General features: G+C 44.6%; 1 protein-coding gene across 3 annotated transcripts in view; it reads right to left on the bottom strand.

Moving 5' to 3' along the window:
* LOC136399459 (zinc finger protein 256-like) overlaps positions 1-15651 on the bottom strand; it is a 28264-nt gene extending 12613 nt beyond the window's left edge. The window contains exons 1-3 of one of the 3 annotated variants that reach the window (XM_066374635.1): positions 15455-15651; positions 10747-10873; positions 4633-8636 (exon numbers count right to left, since the gene is read on the bottom strand). In XM_066374635.1, coding sequence (XP_066230732.1) covers positions 7141-8636; positions 10747-10873; positions 15455-15487 — 1656 coding nt within the window. In that variant the 5' untranslated portion in view covers positions 15488-15651 and the 3' untranslated portion in view covers positions 4633-7140. Of the gene's footprint in view, positions 1-4632; positions 8637-10746; positions 10874-15454 lie in introns of those variants that run through there. The other 2 variants (XM_066374633.1, XM_066374634.1) reach the window with 2 other exon arrangements.
* Between the last annotated feature and the right edge of the window lie 2404 nt (positions 15652-18055).

The raw sequence follows: 18055 nt of genomic DNA, 5'->3' as shown, positions 1-18055 counted from the left end.
CATATCCTCACATAAATTGCTGGAAATTGGGAATGGAAAGGTGCCGGTTGATCTGACCTCAGGACAAATTCCATTACCTCAACTTCTACAATTTAGTGACATCTAAAGAAGAATTGGTTGAAAAAGTATTTCCCAATATTCAAACCAATTATATATAAGAATCACAATTGGCTGAGTTAACGAGCTATTCTTGTGGCCAAGAAAAAAGATGTCTGTCTACAAACAACAATATTATTCAGTCTAACATTCAAAGCAAGGCAGTCACATACAATTCTGTCGACACTGTTGTGGAAGCAAGTGAAGCAGTTAATTATCCAACAGAATTTTTGAATTCACTCGATCTGCCAGGGATGCCACCGCACGTACTGCAATTGAATATCAGTGTGCCAATTATCATGTTGCGAAATATCAACCAGCCAAAGCTTTGCAATGGCATGCATCTTGCAGTAAAAAAATTAATGAGCAACGTTGTAGAAGCAAGAATCTTGACAGGACCTTTCAAAGGTGAAGTCCTCATTTCTCGCATTCCTATGAATCCAATTAATATTCCATTTCAATTTAAAAGATTGCAGTTCCCAATTTGATTGAAGTTTGAAATCACTTTCAACAAAGCTCAGGGCCAATCTTTAGAATTGTGTGGTTTAGATCTAGACACGGATTGCTTCTCACATGAACAATTATATGTTGTGTGTTCTAGACTCGGCAAACCAGACAATCTCTATATCTGCACAGACAATGGAACAACAAAATATATTGTATACCCACAAGCATTCTGAAATTAAACATATTAGAAACGTGCACTTTCTTTTCTTTCTTTTCCATTTAACCAAACTGAGCCACAGCAATGTGTGGCTAAGTACAGCTAGTTTAATAATAATTTAAATACCAATGAAGAAAAATAAATTTTTTCAAAAACTGAAGAAATTAAATGGTGACAAAATTATTGATATTTTGGTTAGTATGAAAATACTTTTCTACAGACCAGTGTTGGCGCAGTGGGGTAAGTGTTGACCTGGATTGCTGAGTACCCCAGTTCAAAACCACATAGTCGCCAGCTAGACTATAGGCTTGCCAAGTTGAGAACAGGGTCACTGCCTTGAGCCCAGGGTTACTGCCTTAAGCAACCTGGGACGGCTTGAACACCCCAACTCCAAGTCAAGGCACATACATGAATAAAAGGGAAGAAACTATGAGTTGATTCCTCTCACTCTCTATCCTCCTGCCTCTCTTCCATTCTGTCTTTCTCTCTCTAATCAATAAATTTTAAAAATGCTTTTGTAATTATAATAAGGAAAGGGAACTTGTGACTTACATACATATTTATAGATTTATAGGTGAGATGATGATATGGATGGTATTGTCAGTGTGATAACATTAGGAACATAGTCACAAATTACATTTACAGGAATTAATAAAGTACCCTACTTCCCAATGTATAAGACGCTCCCTTGTATAAGATGCACCTTAACTTTGGGGCCTGAAATTTGAAAAAAAAATGTATTCCAAAAAGTTATTGAACTCAGGTTTTATTCATAATAAAATTCATACAATTCCTTATCACTGTCAAAACTCCCATCCATTACTTTGTCCTCATCTGTGTGTGATGACGAATCACTGTCTTCATATATTGTCTCGTCCTCAGTTACACAGTTACATCTATGGCATTTGTAAAGCCACATTTCTTAAATGACTTGACAACAATCTCAATCTTGATATCCCAGGATCTTTTCACCCAGGGATAAACTTCTCCTATAGTTGGTTTCTTAACTCTTCCTACTGGTGTCAAATTGTCCCCAGAAGACTTCATCCATTGGTTCCATTCATCTCTCATGGCAGCTTTGAAGGGTTTGTTAATGCTGACACCAAGTGGTCGGAGCTGGGATGTCAAGACTCTAGGTGCTCCATCAGAGCCAGTGACCTTCGGCTCAAGCCAGCAATATTGGGCTCAAGCCACCTACTTCAGGTTCTCAAATCTGAATCCTCATAGTTTCAGGTCAATGCTCTATTCACTGCACCATGATTGGTCAGTTTCTTCAAATATTTAATACATGTGGTGAGTCTGACCAGGTGGTGGCACAGTGGATAGATTGTCGGACTGAAATGAAGAGGACCTAGGTTTGAAATCCTGAGGTCGCCAGCTTGAGCATGGGCTCATCTGGTCAGAGGAATGTTCACCAGCTTGAGCCCAAGGTCGCCTGCTTGAGCAAGGAGACACTTGGTTTGTTTTAGCTCCCAAGTCAAGACACATATGTGAAAACAATCAATGAACAACTGAGACACAACAAAGAATTGATACTTCTCATCTTACTCTCTGACTGTCCCTATCTATCCCTCTCTCTGACTTCATATCTGTTAAAAAAAAAATGAGTAGTGACATGATACTCTATCATTCTCAAAGGAATATTGGGAACAAACTTTTAAAAAAAATAAATTTAATTCCCCTATCTATCTTCTTAAAAAGATCTTATTAATTTTAGAGAGAGAGAAGAAGAAAGGAGCAGGATGCATTACATTAGTTGCTTCTCCTAAGTGCCCTGACCAAGCAAGCCTGCATTTCAAACCAGAAACCTCAATATCCTAGGTCAAGGCTTTATCTACTGAGATAATACATGTCACACAGGAACATCAACTTTAAAATCAAATAAAATTTTATAATTAAGGAATTATGACTACATATATATGTAATAAGTATTAAAAATGAATACTTCTGCACAAAACCTATTTAAATTTTATGAGGAAATATCACACCAAAATAGACAAAAATTTGAAAAACATTAAAACTACATAATAGAAGAGTTAACAAAAATCTCAAGTCTTATAAAAACTAACTTCTAAAAAAATTTAAAGAGCCTCTAGTAACCTACAAATGGCTCAACAGTCATATAAGTGGTCGGACACTCAATCAAACTGTAAACACAGAAAATTGTGTTCGTTTTTTCTTATCCATGGAACATCTTCCTGATGCAATCAAATCTTTCTACTCTCATTTAAATGTGAGCTCTTGCTTGACCAGGCGGTGGCGTAGTGGATAGGTAGTCGGACTGGGATGCGGAGGACCCAGGTTTGAGACCCCAAGGTCGCCAACTTGAGCGCGGGTTCATCTGGTTTGAGCAAAGCTCACCAGCTTGGACCCAAGGTCGCTGGCTCGTACTTGGTCTCCTGAAGGCCCGCGGTCAAGGCACACATGAGAAAGCAATCAATGAACTAAGGTGTCGCAAAGAAAAACTAATGATTCATGCTTCTCATCTCTCTCCATTCCTGTCTGTCTATCCCTATCTATCCCTCTCTGACTCTCTCACTGTAAAATAAATAAATAAATAATAAATAAATAAATAAATGTGAGCTCTTAAAACGTTCAAGAACCACGTTTCTCATTCCTGGATGCTGCTCTTCTTATATTTCTACAGGACCTGTTACCTTATAATTCACTATTAACATAGAATATTTTCTTTTAGACTCATGGGGTAGATTTTTTTTTAATTGAAAGGAGGGGAGATGGACAGACTCCAACAGGTGCCCTGACTGGGATCCACCTGGCAGCCTTCATCTTGGGCAGATGCTCAAATCAATCAAGCTATCTTCAGTGCTTGGGGCTGACACTGGAACAAGTCGAGCCACAGGCTGCAAGGGAGGAGACAGAGAAGGGGGAGAGGGAGGAAAACAGAAGCAGATGGTGGCTTCAGATGGTCGATTCTCACATGTGCCCTGACTGGGGATCAATCCTAGATTGTCTACATGTTGGGCCAACGCTTTCTCCACTGAGCCAGCCAGCCAGGGCCATCGGCTAGGTTTCAATAAAGGCTTTGAACAAACTAGGTAACAAACAGTTCTTTTTCACTGATGTATAATGCAGACCTAGGTGATTACCTGAAGCAGATGAGATAATTAGTAAATGATTGCTGAAGCAATGAAACATGTCACCGTGGCTCTCCTTCCATGCCTCCAAATTTTTCTTCTCACACCTTACTATACCGTTCTCCATTATTTTTTCCTCAAATTGTCATGAATGAAAGAACTCAAATTTGTAGAAACAATTTCACTTGTAGCCACAGTTCTAAGAGACCCATAGCTCACGGTCTCTCATCCTAGAACTCACTGTCCTCTATTTACCACTCCTTGAGATCTATCAGTCCTCAAGCATCATAGTCTTTCCCCTTCAAGCTATTTAAATAATCATCATTATAAACCTACATTGATACTGTAGTTTGCTTAACCATAATTCTCTTCCAGAGATAAATTTAAGGCCCCCGGAATACACTGTCTCTGCATTTCCAGGTGAAATTATCACCATTTCCTGAAAAGGCTGAGATGCTGGGATCCAAAATCTGTATATCAAGTGCAGGTGCCCACATTCCAAATCTTCATGAATATTAATATTGAAGTTATCCTGGCACCAGATGCAAACTTGATTTGTAACCACTATTCCCAAGTACTAGTCTTATTCTCTCCAAGTCTGGAATAGACCTTATCTCAAAAAATTTAGTAAAAAATTTTATGTGAAGCCAGACCAGGCAAAGGTACGGTGGATAGAGCATAAGCGATGAACACAGAAGATACACATTCGAAACCATGAGGTCGCTGAGTTGAGCACAGGCTCACCAGTTTGAGCACAGGTTTGCTGGCTTGAGCATGGGATTGTAGACATGATCTCATGGTTGCTGGCTTGAGCCCAAAAGTCACTGGCTTGAATCCATAGTCGCTAGTTTGAACAAGTGGTCTCTTGTTCTGCTGTAGCCCCTCAGTCAAGGCACATATGAGAAAGCAATCAATGAACAATGAAGGTAACACAACAAAGAACAGATGCTTCTCATCTCTCTCCTTCCCTATCTAACCTTATCTGTCCCTCCCTCTCATTCTCTTAAAAAATAAAATTATACACAAATGTTTGTACTAGCTTTATTTTCAATATTAAAAAATGAGAAATAACCAAATCTACATGAACAAATAAACAGATAAAGAAATAATGATACAATCAAAAAATATCTCAGGAAAAAAAGAGAGGAGCTACTTATATACTATAACATTAATGAATGCCTAAGGAATTATACAACATAAATATAAGCAGAAAAAGTAGTTTTATTCCTATCATATACATTCAAGAAAATGAAAGGGGATCTAGTAAAATACATAGTAAATTCTTGGTTACTTGGAGAGCTGTGATGAGCTGGAAGAAATTTTAAAAGATACGAAGTAAACCCACAGTGACAGACATGGTCTGTATTAGGACTATGGGGAGCTCCAGTTTCACACATACGTGGAGGCTCAAAATGAAACAATCTGCCCAATAATTTTTGGAAAATGGGTTTGGGAACTCTATGTTCAATCCATATTCTCATGCCCTCTGGAGGTCAGTCTTTCCTCAGTGACATCAAATCTACCAAACAATAAAGAATTGTCTTCCAATTAATAGGAATGGTGGCTAGGTCACAGAAACATATCCCTAGAAAATAAATACCACTTTTCTTTCACTTCCCACCTGCATACAATAGCTCATAAGGTACAAAAATTTACAAAACCTTTTGTTTGTTTTCCATGACAATGACTTCAGCCATCGAACATAAACATGGCAGTAAACCCTTTGATTTGTGTACACACTGATCCTGCAGTTTTTTTCACAGAAACCTTTCTGGATGCACATTTAGAAGAGGCACATTCCATCTAGCTTGTGCCTAAATATTGTCCCCTCGACCCCTTATAAGGCCAGTGCCTCCGTAGCAATCAAGGGTTCTTCTTTAATCCCTATACTCCTGCAACCAAGTGACCATTAGCCATGGAATTTTAGACATTATGAAACATGGCACCCTGTCCAGTTGGCTCACAGCTAGAACATCAGCCTGGTATACTGATGTCCCTGGTTTGATTCCTGGTCAGTGCACACAGGTGAAGCACCCATCTGTTTCTCCACCCCACCCTCTCTCGCTTCTCTCTTTCTCCCACTCCTGTAGCCAAGTCTCGATTAGAATGAATTGGCCCTGCCCCGGGTGCTGAGGAAGTCTCCATCGCATCTGCCTCAGGCACTAAGAAGAGCTCAGTGGCTGAGCAACGGAGCAATGCCCCTAATAGGCAGAGTATCTCCCGTTAGTGAAATTGCCAGGTGCATCCTGGTCAGGGAGCATGCAGGAGCCTGTTTTTCCACCTCACCTTCTCTCACTAAATTAAAAAAAAAAAAAAGACACACAGCCCTTTGCAACACTCAAAATTGATTTTTCACCAATACTGGCAGTCTTTATAAATAAGAAAAAATGTCATGTGTTCCCAGAAGCAACTGATGTTGCGACACCTACTAACACTTCAAAATGTTATCTGAGTCTCCTAAAACTCATGGCATCCAGGCTGCCCTCGTGTGCACTCTTGTGCCCTCATGTGCATCTAGCACTCTTTTCTACAAAGATATGGGCAACAATGAAAATTTGGCAAAAGTTAATTTCAGCACCACAATGTGCCTTCAAAGGCAGAGAAAGTTTGAGACCCATCTAAAAGTTGTTGACCTCTTCACGCCTCTAGAGCCAAAATCTATTTATACGCTAAATGACACAGTAAATAAAACATTCAAAATTAAAGAGTACTCAAACAAAAGGGCTTTCATTATTTTACAAGGCAATGGGACATGGCTCTGGCATTTCTTGCATTGCTGACTTCAACATTAGAAATATTTATCACAGGTATTTAGGGAAACCAGGGCCCAGAAAAGACAGTCCATCTGCAAGCTGCCAGCTGAACAAAGATGTTATCTGAGGTCAACACTGAGTCAGGTCCCTGTCACAACTTATCAGAGTTAAACAAATGCTGATCCCCTAACACCTCTCACTACCTATAATTTCCTCCGACAAATCATAGGAAGAAATTAGCTTCTCTAAGGACATTAGAATGGTGGCTGATGTAAACAGTGGACACCTGCTTGACGGTACAGGTGAAATAACTTTGGCTGCAGAAATGTGCAAAGACATAAATCTGGCAAGAGTCCAGGATACCTTAGACAGTACAAGATAGACACACATGCTTCCCACCTAAGTAAAACTTACAGAAAATCTCCATACCATTGACATTTGGGTGAATAAAATTAAAATTAAACAAATGGAGCCTCCGAGTTACCTACACTGTTGTTAATACTTATTAAAAAACTGTGCATTTCTAATACATCTAAGATTGTCCCCTACTGTGAATTCTCATGTGCTTAGAAAGGTGAGAATTGAAGGGAAAGGATTTCCCACACTCACTGCACTCATAAGGCCTTTCTCCAGTGTGAATACTCTGATGATATCGAAGGCCAGTGTTACTGGAAAATGATTTCCCACATTGACTGCACTCAAAAGGCCTTTCTCCAGTGTGGACTCTATGATGAGAACGAAGGTTAGAGTTCCTAGTAAAAGTTTTCCCACATTCACGGCACTCATAAGGTCTTTCGCCAGTATGAACTCTCTGATGATAATTAAAGTACTTCCTCTTAAATGATTTCCCACACTCATTGCACTCATAAGGCCTTTCTCCAGTGTGAACTCTCTGATGATAACGAAGGTTGGATTTCTGGATAAAAGATTTCCCACATTCATAGCACTTAAATGGCCTTTCTCCAGTGTGAATTCTCTGATGATAATGAAAGCTAGTACTCCTTGAAAAAGATTTCCCACACTCACTGCACTCATAAGGCCTTTCTCCAGTGTGAACCCTCTGATGACGATGGAAAGCAGTTTTTGAGATAAAGGATTTCCTACATTCAGTGCACTCATAGGGCCTTTCTCCAGTGTGAACTCTCTGATGATAATGAAAACCACTGCTACTGGAAAAAGATTTCCCACATTCAGTGCACTCAAAAGGCCTTCCTCCACTGTGAACTGTCTGATGATAAAAAAGCTTAGAGCTACTAGAAAAAGATTTCCCACATTCACGGCACTCAAAAGGCCTTTCTCCACTGTGAACTCTCTGATGACAATGAAGGTTAGAGCTACTGGAAAAAGATTTACCACACTCACTGCACTTATACGGCCTTTCTCCAGTGTGAACTCTCTGATGATAACGAAGGTTAGAGTTCCTGATAAAAGATTTCCCACATTCACTGCACTCATAAGGCCTTTTGCCAGTGTGAACTCTCTGATGACAATGGAAAGCATTTTTTGTAATAAAGGATTTCCGACATTCACTGCACTCATATGGTCTTTGTCCTGTGTGAACTCTCTGATAAGTTTTTCTCATTTGCAAAGTCACCCCAGACACTGACATTTCATCTGGTCTGCTCCTGGTACGAGTAGCCTGCTGTTGGAGATGTCCTGATTCAGTAAGGATGTCCAGCCCTACCTCCTGGCAGGTAAAAAGCATCTGGGACAAATCAAAATTGTGGCCCTTTGCAACTGAGACAGTGTCCACATGTCTTTTAAAATACTGCTTTTTTATGTACCAATCCTCTTGGTGCAGACACTCTGCACTGAAATAAAATAGTTCTCCACATGCGCCACATTCCAACAGCTGTGATCCCTGCCGCTCAACCAAGCTGAAAATGTCTCTCAAAACTCGGCCACAACTCTCACAGGGGTGGCTCTTCTGCGAAGTCAAAGCCACATTAGGATCCTCTGTCTGTGACTCCTTTTCAGAAGCATTCTGTTCAGTGGGAACCCCCACACCCTCTGCTCCACAGCAGCAACCTGAACAAAAGGAAATGCTGGTGAATTACATGCTGACCATATAGGAAATGCGATTCCTCAACATAAATGAACATTTGTCACAGGTAAGCATGATTCTATGGGATGATTTCTAAGAAAAGGAAGTTAAATTCTGAAGAAATGGTAGTTACCCATTACTCAGCCCCAAAAGTCAGTCAGTGGTGGAGACCTCACCAAGGAAAGATGCCAGCATACAATGGGACACAAAAATAAAGGCCGAGCCCACTACTTTTTCCTCCGCAAAAGGCTTCCTGGAGGACATTTCCTGCTGGAGTAATCGGAAAGTCCTCAATTCCATAAAAATCAATTATATTAAATCACTTGATGTAAACACCAATACAAGAATACAAGAACATGTGTAAACTTCAAGGTTCTGCTGGCATGGGTCAGGGTTATAAAGTAGTAAAGGAATATCTGTGAGAGACAAGGTTGGCATGTGAAGTTTAAAGAGATGAATATTTCCCAAGGGTTTGAAATATGAATTGAAATGACAACTGTCATATCTGAGTAATTGGCAGTGTCAGTAATAAGCTGACAAATAGACTAAGCAATAAACAAGAACAAACAGATTAAGGTATGGCAATGGGAATGTTAACAAAACGCTATTAAGCCAAATTAGTTCCAAAGTTACAACCTATAAGCCCGGCATAAAACCCTCAGCAACAGTCATTCACCAAGACCAGACCCCCTCTGAGTCCATTTGGCTATGGATGGAATCGTGTCTTCTGTGATCCACAAATGACTCTTCTCCTTAACCCTAGTTGAGCCAATAATGAAATTCAGATCATACATAATTCATAAAAAAAAAACTTATGAGAGAGATGGTCAGAGAGCACAAAACTGACCATAGAAAAAAGATCTATGTGAGTGACATCAGTAGGATGGCAGAACAGGAGATAGGGGAATTCATCTCCCTGTTCAGATAAAGTAGACAGCTGTCCATGAAAAAAACAAACACAGGAGAAAGAATAAGAGCCCAATTGAGAAAAACATCAACAAAGAAGAGCCAAAAAAGGAGACCTGCACAGAAAATTTAATTGGAAAACCAATTTAGCAAACACATGTAAAGATGGCTAGGTTCAAAAACAAGGACCGGTGTTACCTCTATCAGCCACTGTGCTATTTTACTTTGACCATACTGGTTGGTTCTGTGAAAACCCAGGGGAAACGTTGCTGTTAGGAATCACAGAAATATCTGCAAAAATAAAACTCAGGACCAATGGCTTCCCTTCTGAATTTTACCAAACATCCAAAGAAGATTTGATACTCTTTTTGGGAATTGATATATAAAAAATAAAAGCTATTCAAAACTCATTAGCCCAGGCCCTGGCCGGTTGGCTCAGTGGTAGAGCATTGGCCTGGTGTGTGGGGGACCCGGGTTCGATTCCTGGCCAGGGCACATAGGAGAAGCGCCCATTTCCTTCTCCACCCCCCCCTTCCTCTCTGTCTCTCTCTTCCCCTCCCGCAGCCAAGGCTCCATTGGAGCAAAGATGGCCCGGGCGCTGGGGATGGCTCCTTGGCCTCTGCCCCAGGCGCTAAAGTGGCTCTGGTCGCGGCAAAGCTACGCCCTGGAGGGGCAGAGCATCGCCCCCTGGTGGGCAGAGCGTCGCCCCTGGTGGGCATGCCGGGTGGATCCCAGTCGGGCGCTTGCGGGAGTCTGTCTGACTGTCTCTCCCCATTTCCAGCTTCAGAAAAATATAAATAAATAAATAAATAAATAAAAACTCATTAGCCCAAAAGTGGTTAAAAATTGGGTTGAGAACATAGAGATATTTCCCCCAAAACTATGTACAAATGAGCAACAGGAATATAAGAAATGTGTTTTCTCATTAATCAAGATGAAACCTATTAGGGCCACTGCAAGACGACCAAGTACAAATCCTGCCCAATGAAAGCTCAGTACAGCAGTTACTGGGGCTGCAGGGGGAAGGGAGGGAGGCGCAAACAAACAAGCCTTACCAAGACGGCAAGTACCCAGAACACTGGGGAAGCAGCAGAGCCCACAGTCCACCTGCTGACAACGAAGCATCCCCAAGGGAACTGGGGGCATGGAAAATGCACAGTCTAGTCCAGGCCACCAGGAAAATCTTACCCAGAGAGGATATAAGTGTGAAGTTCTCCACCATCACTTCAAGGTACAGGCGTCTCTGAGCCTCATCAAGGAGGCACCATTCTTTCCTGCAGAAGTACAGGGCAACATCCTCAAAGGTCACATCAACCTGTCAGAATTAATACAAGTGAATCAGAAACAGTCTGTCTGAGCACCCGCATTCCAACTCCATAAAAACCTTCCCCACGCTCCACTCCTTCAAGGGCTCCACACTTCAGAGAAGACACCAAGCCTTGGTGCAGCCCTGCCTGCCCGGTCATCACAGTCCCATTCATCACTTCTATCGCCCTCAGCAAAAGCAGGTAGGAAAAATGGAAATGGGGGTGGGGAGAGGAAACAGACAAATAACACTTTAGTTTTGCATCATGCTGCCTGGGCTCCATCCTCCTTGCCAAGAAAACCCACTACTATCTCCTAGATCAGGGGTCCCCAAACTTTTTACACAGGGGGCCAGTTCACTGTCCCTCAGAACGTTGGAGGGCTGCCACATACAGTGCTCCTCTCAGTGACCACCAATGAAAGAGATGCCCCTTCTGGAAGTGCAGCGGGAGCCGGATAAATGGCCTCAGGGGGCCGCATGTGGCCTGTGGGGCGTAGTTTGGGGACCCCTGTCCTAGATCATGCCTCTAAGACATAGCAAATCATGAGCTTACCCTTCACCCTTAAGTCCCCACATCAGGTACCCAGGACCATCAGCTCAAACTTCCTCTAGTTGTGCACACCACTGAGTATCCCTACTTCCTTCAGATCTTCAGACCCCTGGCTCACTTCTCAGCTCAGCTACCTTCCTATTCCACACCACAGGGATCTCTCTGAACGCACCCATATACTAAGCACATGGCACCCAGAGAGTGCAGGACATATGCATACAGGGTCCGGCATAACCCCAATCCTCTGAGGAAATTCACAGCTAGAAAAAGCACCAAATGAGGTTCTAAATCTTCCCTGCCTGCTTCTGATCTTTGCTTCAATATTTGCCAACCAGATCCACATGGGAATTTCAGATACGAATAACTTCTTTCTACTCTGCACTGCACTGCTGTCCCCTCAGAAGCCACAACATTCTTCCCTCTACTCAAACATTTTAAAGAATCCACTGCTATTGGTCTCTATTTCAGGCAGAGTGACACTCACAAATGACCACATTTGCCCACAATCTTATCCACCAGCAAGTCTGAAACCAGCCAGGCCCCACAGAAGCACAACACAAAATTCTGAAGGGGAAGCAAAGCCCTGCCCTCGGTATCATCCTATCTCTACTCCTTGTCTGCCTCAACAGCCATCATAATCAACCCATGGAAACCTTGGCCATTTCAGAGATCACCATCTCTCCCATTGTGACATCACTATCACTCCTCCCCCTCATATGTGCTTGTGAGGACCAGCAACCCCTATTAGGTGACAGAAAAGGAAATGCTCTTCAACATGGGCTATCTTTATCCACTGCCACCAAAACCTGCACTCTCTCCACAGCTCCACACTGATGCACAAAGGAGCCTCCACTTTTACATGTCTCCATCCTCAAAGACTGTCCAAGTAAAAGAATTATATCTGTATTCATGTTCACTATTCATGCAACCCCAGAGATATCCCTACATTGCTTTCTCCCACCTCCCTAATCTATCGCCAGTGGAACTCATGTAACCCCCTTTAGTCTTTCCCCTTTGATTCTTTTTTTTTTTTTGACAGTGACAGAGAGAGAAACAGGGACAGACAGACAGAAAGAGAGAGAGATGAAAAGCATCAATTTTTCGTTGTGGCAGTTCACGGTTCATTGATTGCTTTCTCACGTGTGCCTTGAGTAGAGGGTTGAGCAGACCAAGTGACCCCTTGCTGAAACCAGCGACGATGGGCTCACGCTGGGAAGTCTTGCTCAAACCAAATGTGCCCATGCTTAAGGTGGTGGCCTTGGGGTCTCGAACCTGGGTCCTCCGCATCGCAGTCTGATGCTCTACCCATCGCACCACCACCTGGTCAGACCCTCTTTGTTTCTGAAGAGTAAAGTAAATAGCATAATTTCCATTTTCCCAAACATCTTCTCAATCTGTTGAAATTTTTCCTTCCTGGCAATCATCATAAGCTTGGCTCCAATAAACTCATTAAAAAAATTCTCGGCCCTGGCCGGTTAGCTCAGTGGTAGAGCGAAGGCCTAGCATCTGGAAGTCCAGGGTTCAATTCCCGACCAGGACACACAGGAGAAGTGCCCATTTGCTTCTCCAGCCTTCCCTCTCTCCTATCTGCTTGTCTCTCTCTTCCCTTCCCGCAGCCAAGTCTCCACTACAGCTAATTTGGCCCAGATGCTGAAGACGGCTCCATAGCCTCCACCTCAGGTGCTAGAATGGCTCCTAATGCAGCGGAGCAACACCCCAGATGGGCAGAGCATCGCCCCCTGGTGGGCATGCCGGGTGGATCCCGGTCGAGCGCATACAGGAATCTGTCTGACTGCCAAACCACTTCTATCTTTGGAAAATCTACAAAAAACCCCACAAAACCTCTATAACCCTGGAATGTTTTCTTGGTTGGTCAGAGAGTTGTCCAAATAGAGGTTGCTGGTTCTATCCCCAGTCAGGGCATACACAGCACAGAATGATGATCTGTCTCTCTCTTTCTCACTGCCTCTCTTGATGAAATCAATTAATTAAAAAAATTTTAATTAAATAATAAAATAATTCTCTACAAATCTGAACTTTTTTTATGTTCACACCAGAATACAGAGCACATTGATGTTAGCTCTACCTTGCACTCAGAACACAGGGTTGGGGGATCCCCAGAGTCCCCACATCCAAGAGCTGGGGAAATATCAAGAGAAAGGTCTGCAGACACTATATGGTAGTGTCACCAGGGAGGCACTGGAGTACCCTTTCCTTCCTTATCTAATTTACAGAAGTAAAAGTGGTTTGTCAACTTCAAAACCTGTGAGAAACACAACCACTGTCATTCACCTCCAGGTAAGCAGGTCTCCTCAGTAGGCCTGCCCAGCAATGACATCTGGTGACCTCCAGCAAACTGTCCATGCCCTGCAGTCTCTCCTCAGTGCTGCCTTTTACCAGCTCTGTGAACTGGGACCAGGACTCAACTCCCTGGGCCTCAGTGTCCTCATCTCCCTATTACAGTCTGTTTTCTCAGCAGGATTAAAAAAACAAATTTTTTTTTTTTGTATTTTTCTTAAGCTGGAAACGGGTAGAGACAGTCAGACAGACTCCCACATGCGCCCGACCGGGATCCACCCGGCACGCCCACCAGGGGCGATGCTCTGCCCACCAGGGGGCGATGCTCTGCCCCTCCGGGCGTCGCTCTGTCGCAACCAGAGCCACTCTAGCGCCTGGGGCAGAGGCCAAGGAGCCATCCCCAGCGCCCGGGCCATCTTTGCTCCAATGGAGCCTTGGCTGCGGGAGGGGAAGAGAGAGACAGAGAGGAAGGGGGGGGGGTGGAGAAGCAAATGGGCACTTCTATGTGCCCTGGCCGGGAATTGAACCCGGGTCCCCCGCATGCCAGGCCGACGCTCTACCGCTGAGCCAACCGGCCAGGGCTACAATTTTTTTTAAGACTTTACTTACTTAGGCCCTGGCCCGTTGGCTCAGTGGTAGAGTGTCGGTCTGGCATGCAGGAGTCCCGGATTCGATTCCCAGCCAGGGCACATAGGAGAAGCGCCCATCTGCTTCTCCACCCCTCCCCCTCTCCTTCCTCTCTGTATCTCTCTTCCTCTCCAGCAGCCAAGGCTTCATGGGAACAAAGTTGGCCCGGGCGCTGGGGGTGGCTCTATGGCCTCTGCCTCAGGCGCTAGAATGGCTCTGGTTGCAACAGAGCAACGCCCCAGATGGGCAGAGTATCGCCCCTGGTGGGCATGCCAGGTGGATCCCGGTCGGGCGCATTCGGGAGTCTTGTCTGACTGCTTCCCGGTTTCCAACTTCAGAAAAAAATAAAAAGACTTTACTTAGTTATTTGAGAGAGAGAGAGAGAGAGAGAGAGAGAGAGAAGGGGGTTAGGAGCAGGAAGCATGAACTCCTACATAAGCCTTGACCAGGCAAGCCCAGGGTTTCGTACCCTCGACCTTAGGTTTCCAGGATGACGCATTATCCACTTCGCCACCACAGGTCAGACTCTCAGCAAGATTTTAAAACTTCATAAAAGCAGCCTGACCTGTGGTGGCGTAATGGATAATGCGTCGACGTGGAACGCTGAGGTCGCCGGTTCGAATCCCTGCACTGTGGGGTCAAGGCACATATGGGAGTTGATGCTTCCTGCTCTTCCCCATCTCTCTCTCTCTCTCTCTCTCTCTCTCTCTCTCTCCCTCTCTCCCCCCTCTGTAAAATTAATAAATAATATTTAAAAAAAAAAACTTTATAAAAGCATAAAACAGCTTATGTTCCTCCCTGTTCCAAACCTTTCATAACTCCAAGGGCCACCAAATAAAGGCACAATCCCTCTGTCTCCTAATCAAGACTTGACTGCAGCTCAGACTGTTTCATGCAGACTTAAGAGGAATCGCAGTCTTCCGGGTCTCTCCCGGGTCCGTGGCCCCTCAGCCTGTCACCTCTCCCAGCCCCGTCACATCGGGTGTCACCCACGAGCGCCTCACGGTCCGGGAGGCCAGGGCCTGGACTGCAGGACGGGACTGCCCCCCCCACACACACACACGGGCTCCAGGTTCTGAGGGGTGAGGCGGTAAGGACCTAGAGGACGCGCTCACCTCAGCCGGGCGCCTCAGCGTGGCCGCCGCCATCGGACTCTGCGGGCGGAGCGGCACGGAGGCCCCGGTCTCGGCCAGTTGCAGGTGACCAATCCCCGGACCCGCTTTTGCACCGCCGAAATGGCTCCTCCAGCGCCTCCTACCTTAAGACCCAGAGCTCTGGAGCCTGACTAGTGAACACACCTGAGAAGCGGAAATGCCCGCCCCTAGGACGACGCCGCCAGAAGTCCCGCCCTAACTAGATGGACCCGGGGAAACGTTCCTGGCCTCAACTTTCATTGGTTTAACCCTTGTTGGGCTCATTGCCCTCTGGGAAATGTAGTTTTTCCCTCAGCCACCCAAGGGGTAATAGCATCTCAGTCACTGACCTTGGACTCCGCGATTGCGCAGTGGATAGATCCTCGAACTGGGACGCAGAGGACCCAGGTTCAAAACCTCCAAGTTTCCAGCTTGAGTGCAGGCTCCTCTAGTTTGAGGAAGGGGTCACTCGCTGTGCTGGAGCCTCCCAGGTCAAGGCACATATGAGGAAGCAAGCAATGAACTAAGGTGCCACAATGAAGAATTGATGCTTCTCATCTCTCTCCCTTCCTGTCTGTACCTATCTTCCCCCCTCCCCCAAAAAGTAAATAAAGATGCTATGACACAGCCAGTAGCGTTGAGAAGTTGTACTGGCTTGTCAGCACATGCTGGGGAGGACCCCTGACCCAATTTAGCTTATAGCTACAGCTAAAGTAGAAAATTCTCACAAGCCTCAGCAGATCTAATCTTACTAGCAAAGGCAGGATGCCTTTGTGCATCAGCCCTGCAGATATTGCAGGAAGGCGGTTTATTATCTTAGAACAGTGTGTGCTTGTGTGCTTTTGCAAAGATCTTGTACAAACGTGCTGAAGTAACTGTAACCTTGTGGTCTTTGCCTATAGACCCCTCTCCGCCCAAGCTTGTCGCCGTCGGTCGCAAGAGGCACAGTGGGCAGTCCACTGGCCAGTGAATAAAGTTCCCAAATTGATTAATTTGGGGCTCTGGTTCCGGTTTGTTGCGGTTGCACCACAAAAAAGTGACAATTGGCCTGACCAGGTGGTGGCACAGAGGATAGAGTGTCAGACTGGGATGCGGAGAACCCAGGTTCGAGACCCCCAAGGTCGCCAGCTTGAGCGCAGGCTCATCTGGTTTGAGCAAAGCTCGCCAGCTTGGACCCAAAATCACTGGCTCGAGCAAGGGGTTACTTGGTCTGCTGAAGGCCCGCGGTCAAGGCACATATGAGAAAGCAATCAATGAACAACTAAGGTGTTGCAACGAAAAACTGATTGATGCTTCTCAGCTTCTCATCTCTCTCCATTCCTGTCTGTCTGTCCCTATCTATCCCTCTCTCTGACTCTCTGTCTCTGTAAAAAAAAAAAAAAAAAAGTGACAATTGGAGGTTTCAAGGTTGGTTCTCAAGTTTCTGGGGTGTGTTGTCACTGAGACTTCTCACTTATGTAGACACACTATTTTAGATTCTCATTATTTTAGATTCTGTGCAGCTGAGAATGCTCCCCGAGCCAAGAAGTATTTATTTCAATTTTACTCAAAGACTACACATTCAAATAGACACTGTATGACCAGTGTCCACCATCACCATGGTCATGAACATGCTGGTTTCTTGTTGGGAAGCAGCACGACTTGTCATTTTGCAGGTGGGAACGTGGAGGATTAAAAAATAAACAGAAAGAAAAAGGATGGGATGGGGAGGACTCATCAGCAAGCTGATGGCTTGCAAGAGCAAAAACAAAACCCCTTGGTCTGCTTTATGATATAGCGCAGAGCCGTATACAAATAAGGAAGTCTCTGATACAAAGTCACATATCTGAGGCATAAACAGGAATCCCCCCACCAAGCAAAACTGAAGTCAACCAACAGCAGAACAAACAAGGGGTTAGAGGGGGGCATGTCAATTGCCTCTAGCAAGTGAATCAAGCAAGTGAGGTGGGGAGAAAGGGCCAGTAGAAACACTCAGCTTCACAGCCAACTTGGAGGTGTGGGGTAGAGCTTACCCTTTAGCTAAGGTGACCAATCGTCCTCCTTTAGGGAGGACAGTCTTCTTTTGTAGTTCCGTCCTCCCTCGAAAAGCGTCCTCCTATATGCCCTCCTTTTTGATATTGGAAGACTCATCTGTCAAGGTTCGTATTTTATCAATACAGAGTCGGTCCATTGCGTGGGATGTGACATCTTTGTATCTAAATGTGCACTTTTGCCTGACCAGGCGATGGCACACTGGATAGAGCGTCAGACTGGGATGCGGAAGGACCCAGGTTCGAGACCCTGAGGTCACCAGCTTGAGCGCGGGCTCGTCTGGCTTGAGCAAAAAAGCTCACCAGCTTGGACCCAAGGTCTCTGGCTCGAGCAAGGAGTTACTCAATCTGCTGAAGGCCTGCGGTCAAGGCACATATGAGAAAGCAATCAATGAACAACAAAGGTGTCGCAACGAAAAACTGATGATTGATGCTTCTCATCTCTCTCTGTTCCTGTCTGTCTGTCCCTGTCTATCCCTCTCTCTGAGTCTCTCTCTGTCCCTGTAAAAACAAAAAAACAAACAAAAAAAATAAATGTGCACTTTTTCCTTAC

Source organism: Saccopteryx leptura, chromosome 3 (genome assembly GCF_036850995.1).
Source record: "Saccopteryx leptura isolate mSacLep1 chromosome 3, mSacLep1_pri_phased_curated, whole genome shotgun sequence".
Taxonomy (NCBI): Eukaryota; Metazoa; Chordata; class Mammalia; order Chiroptera; family Emballonuridae; genus Saccopteryx; species Saccopteryx leptura.
This window is presented reverse-complemented; position numbering and strand designations above follow the sequence as displayed.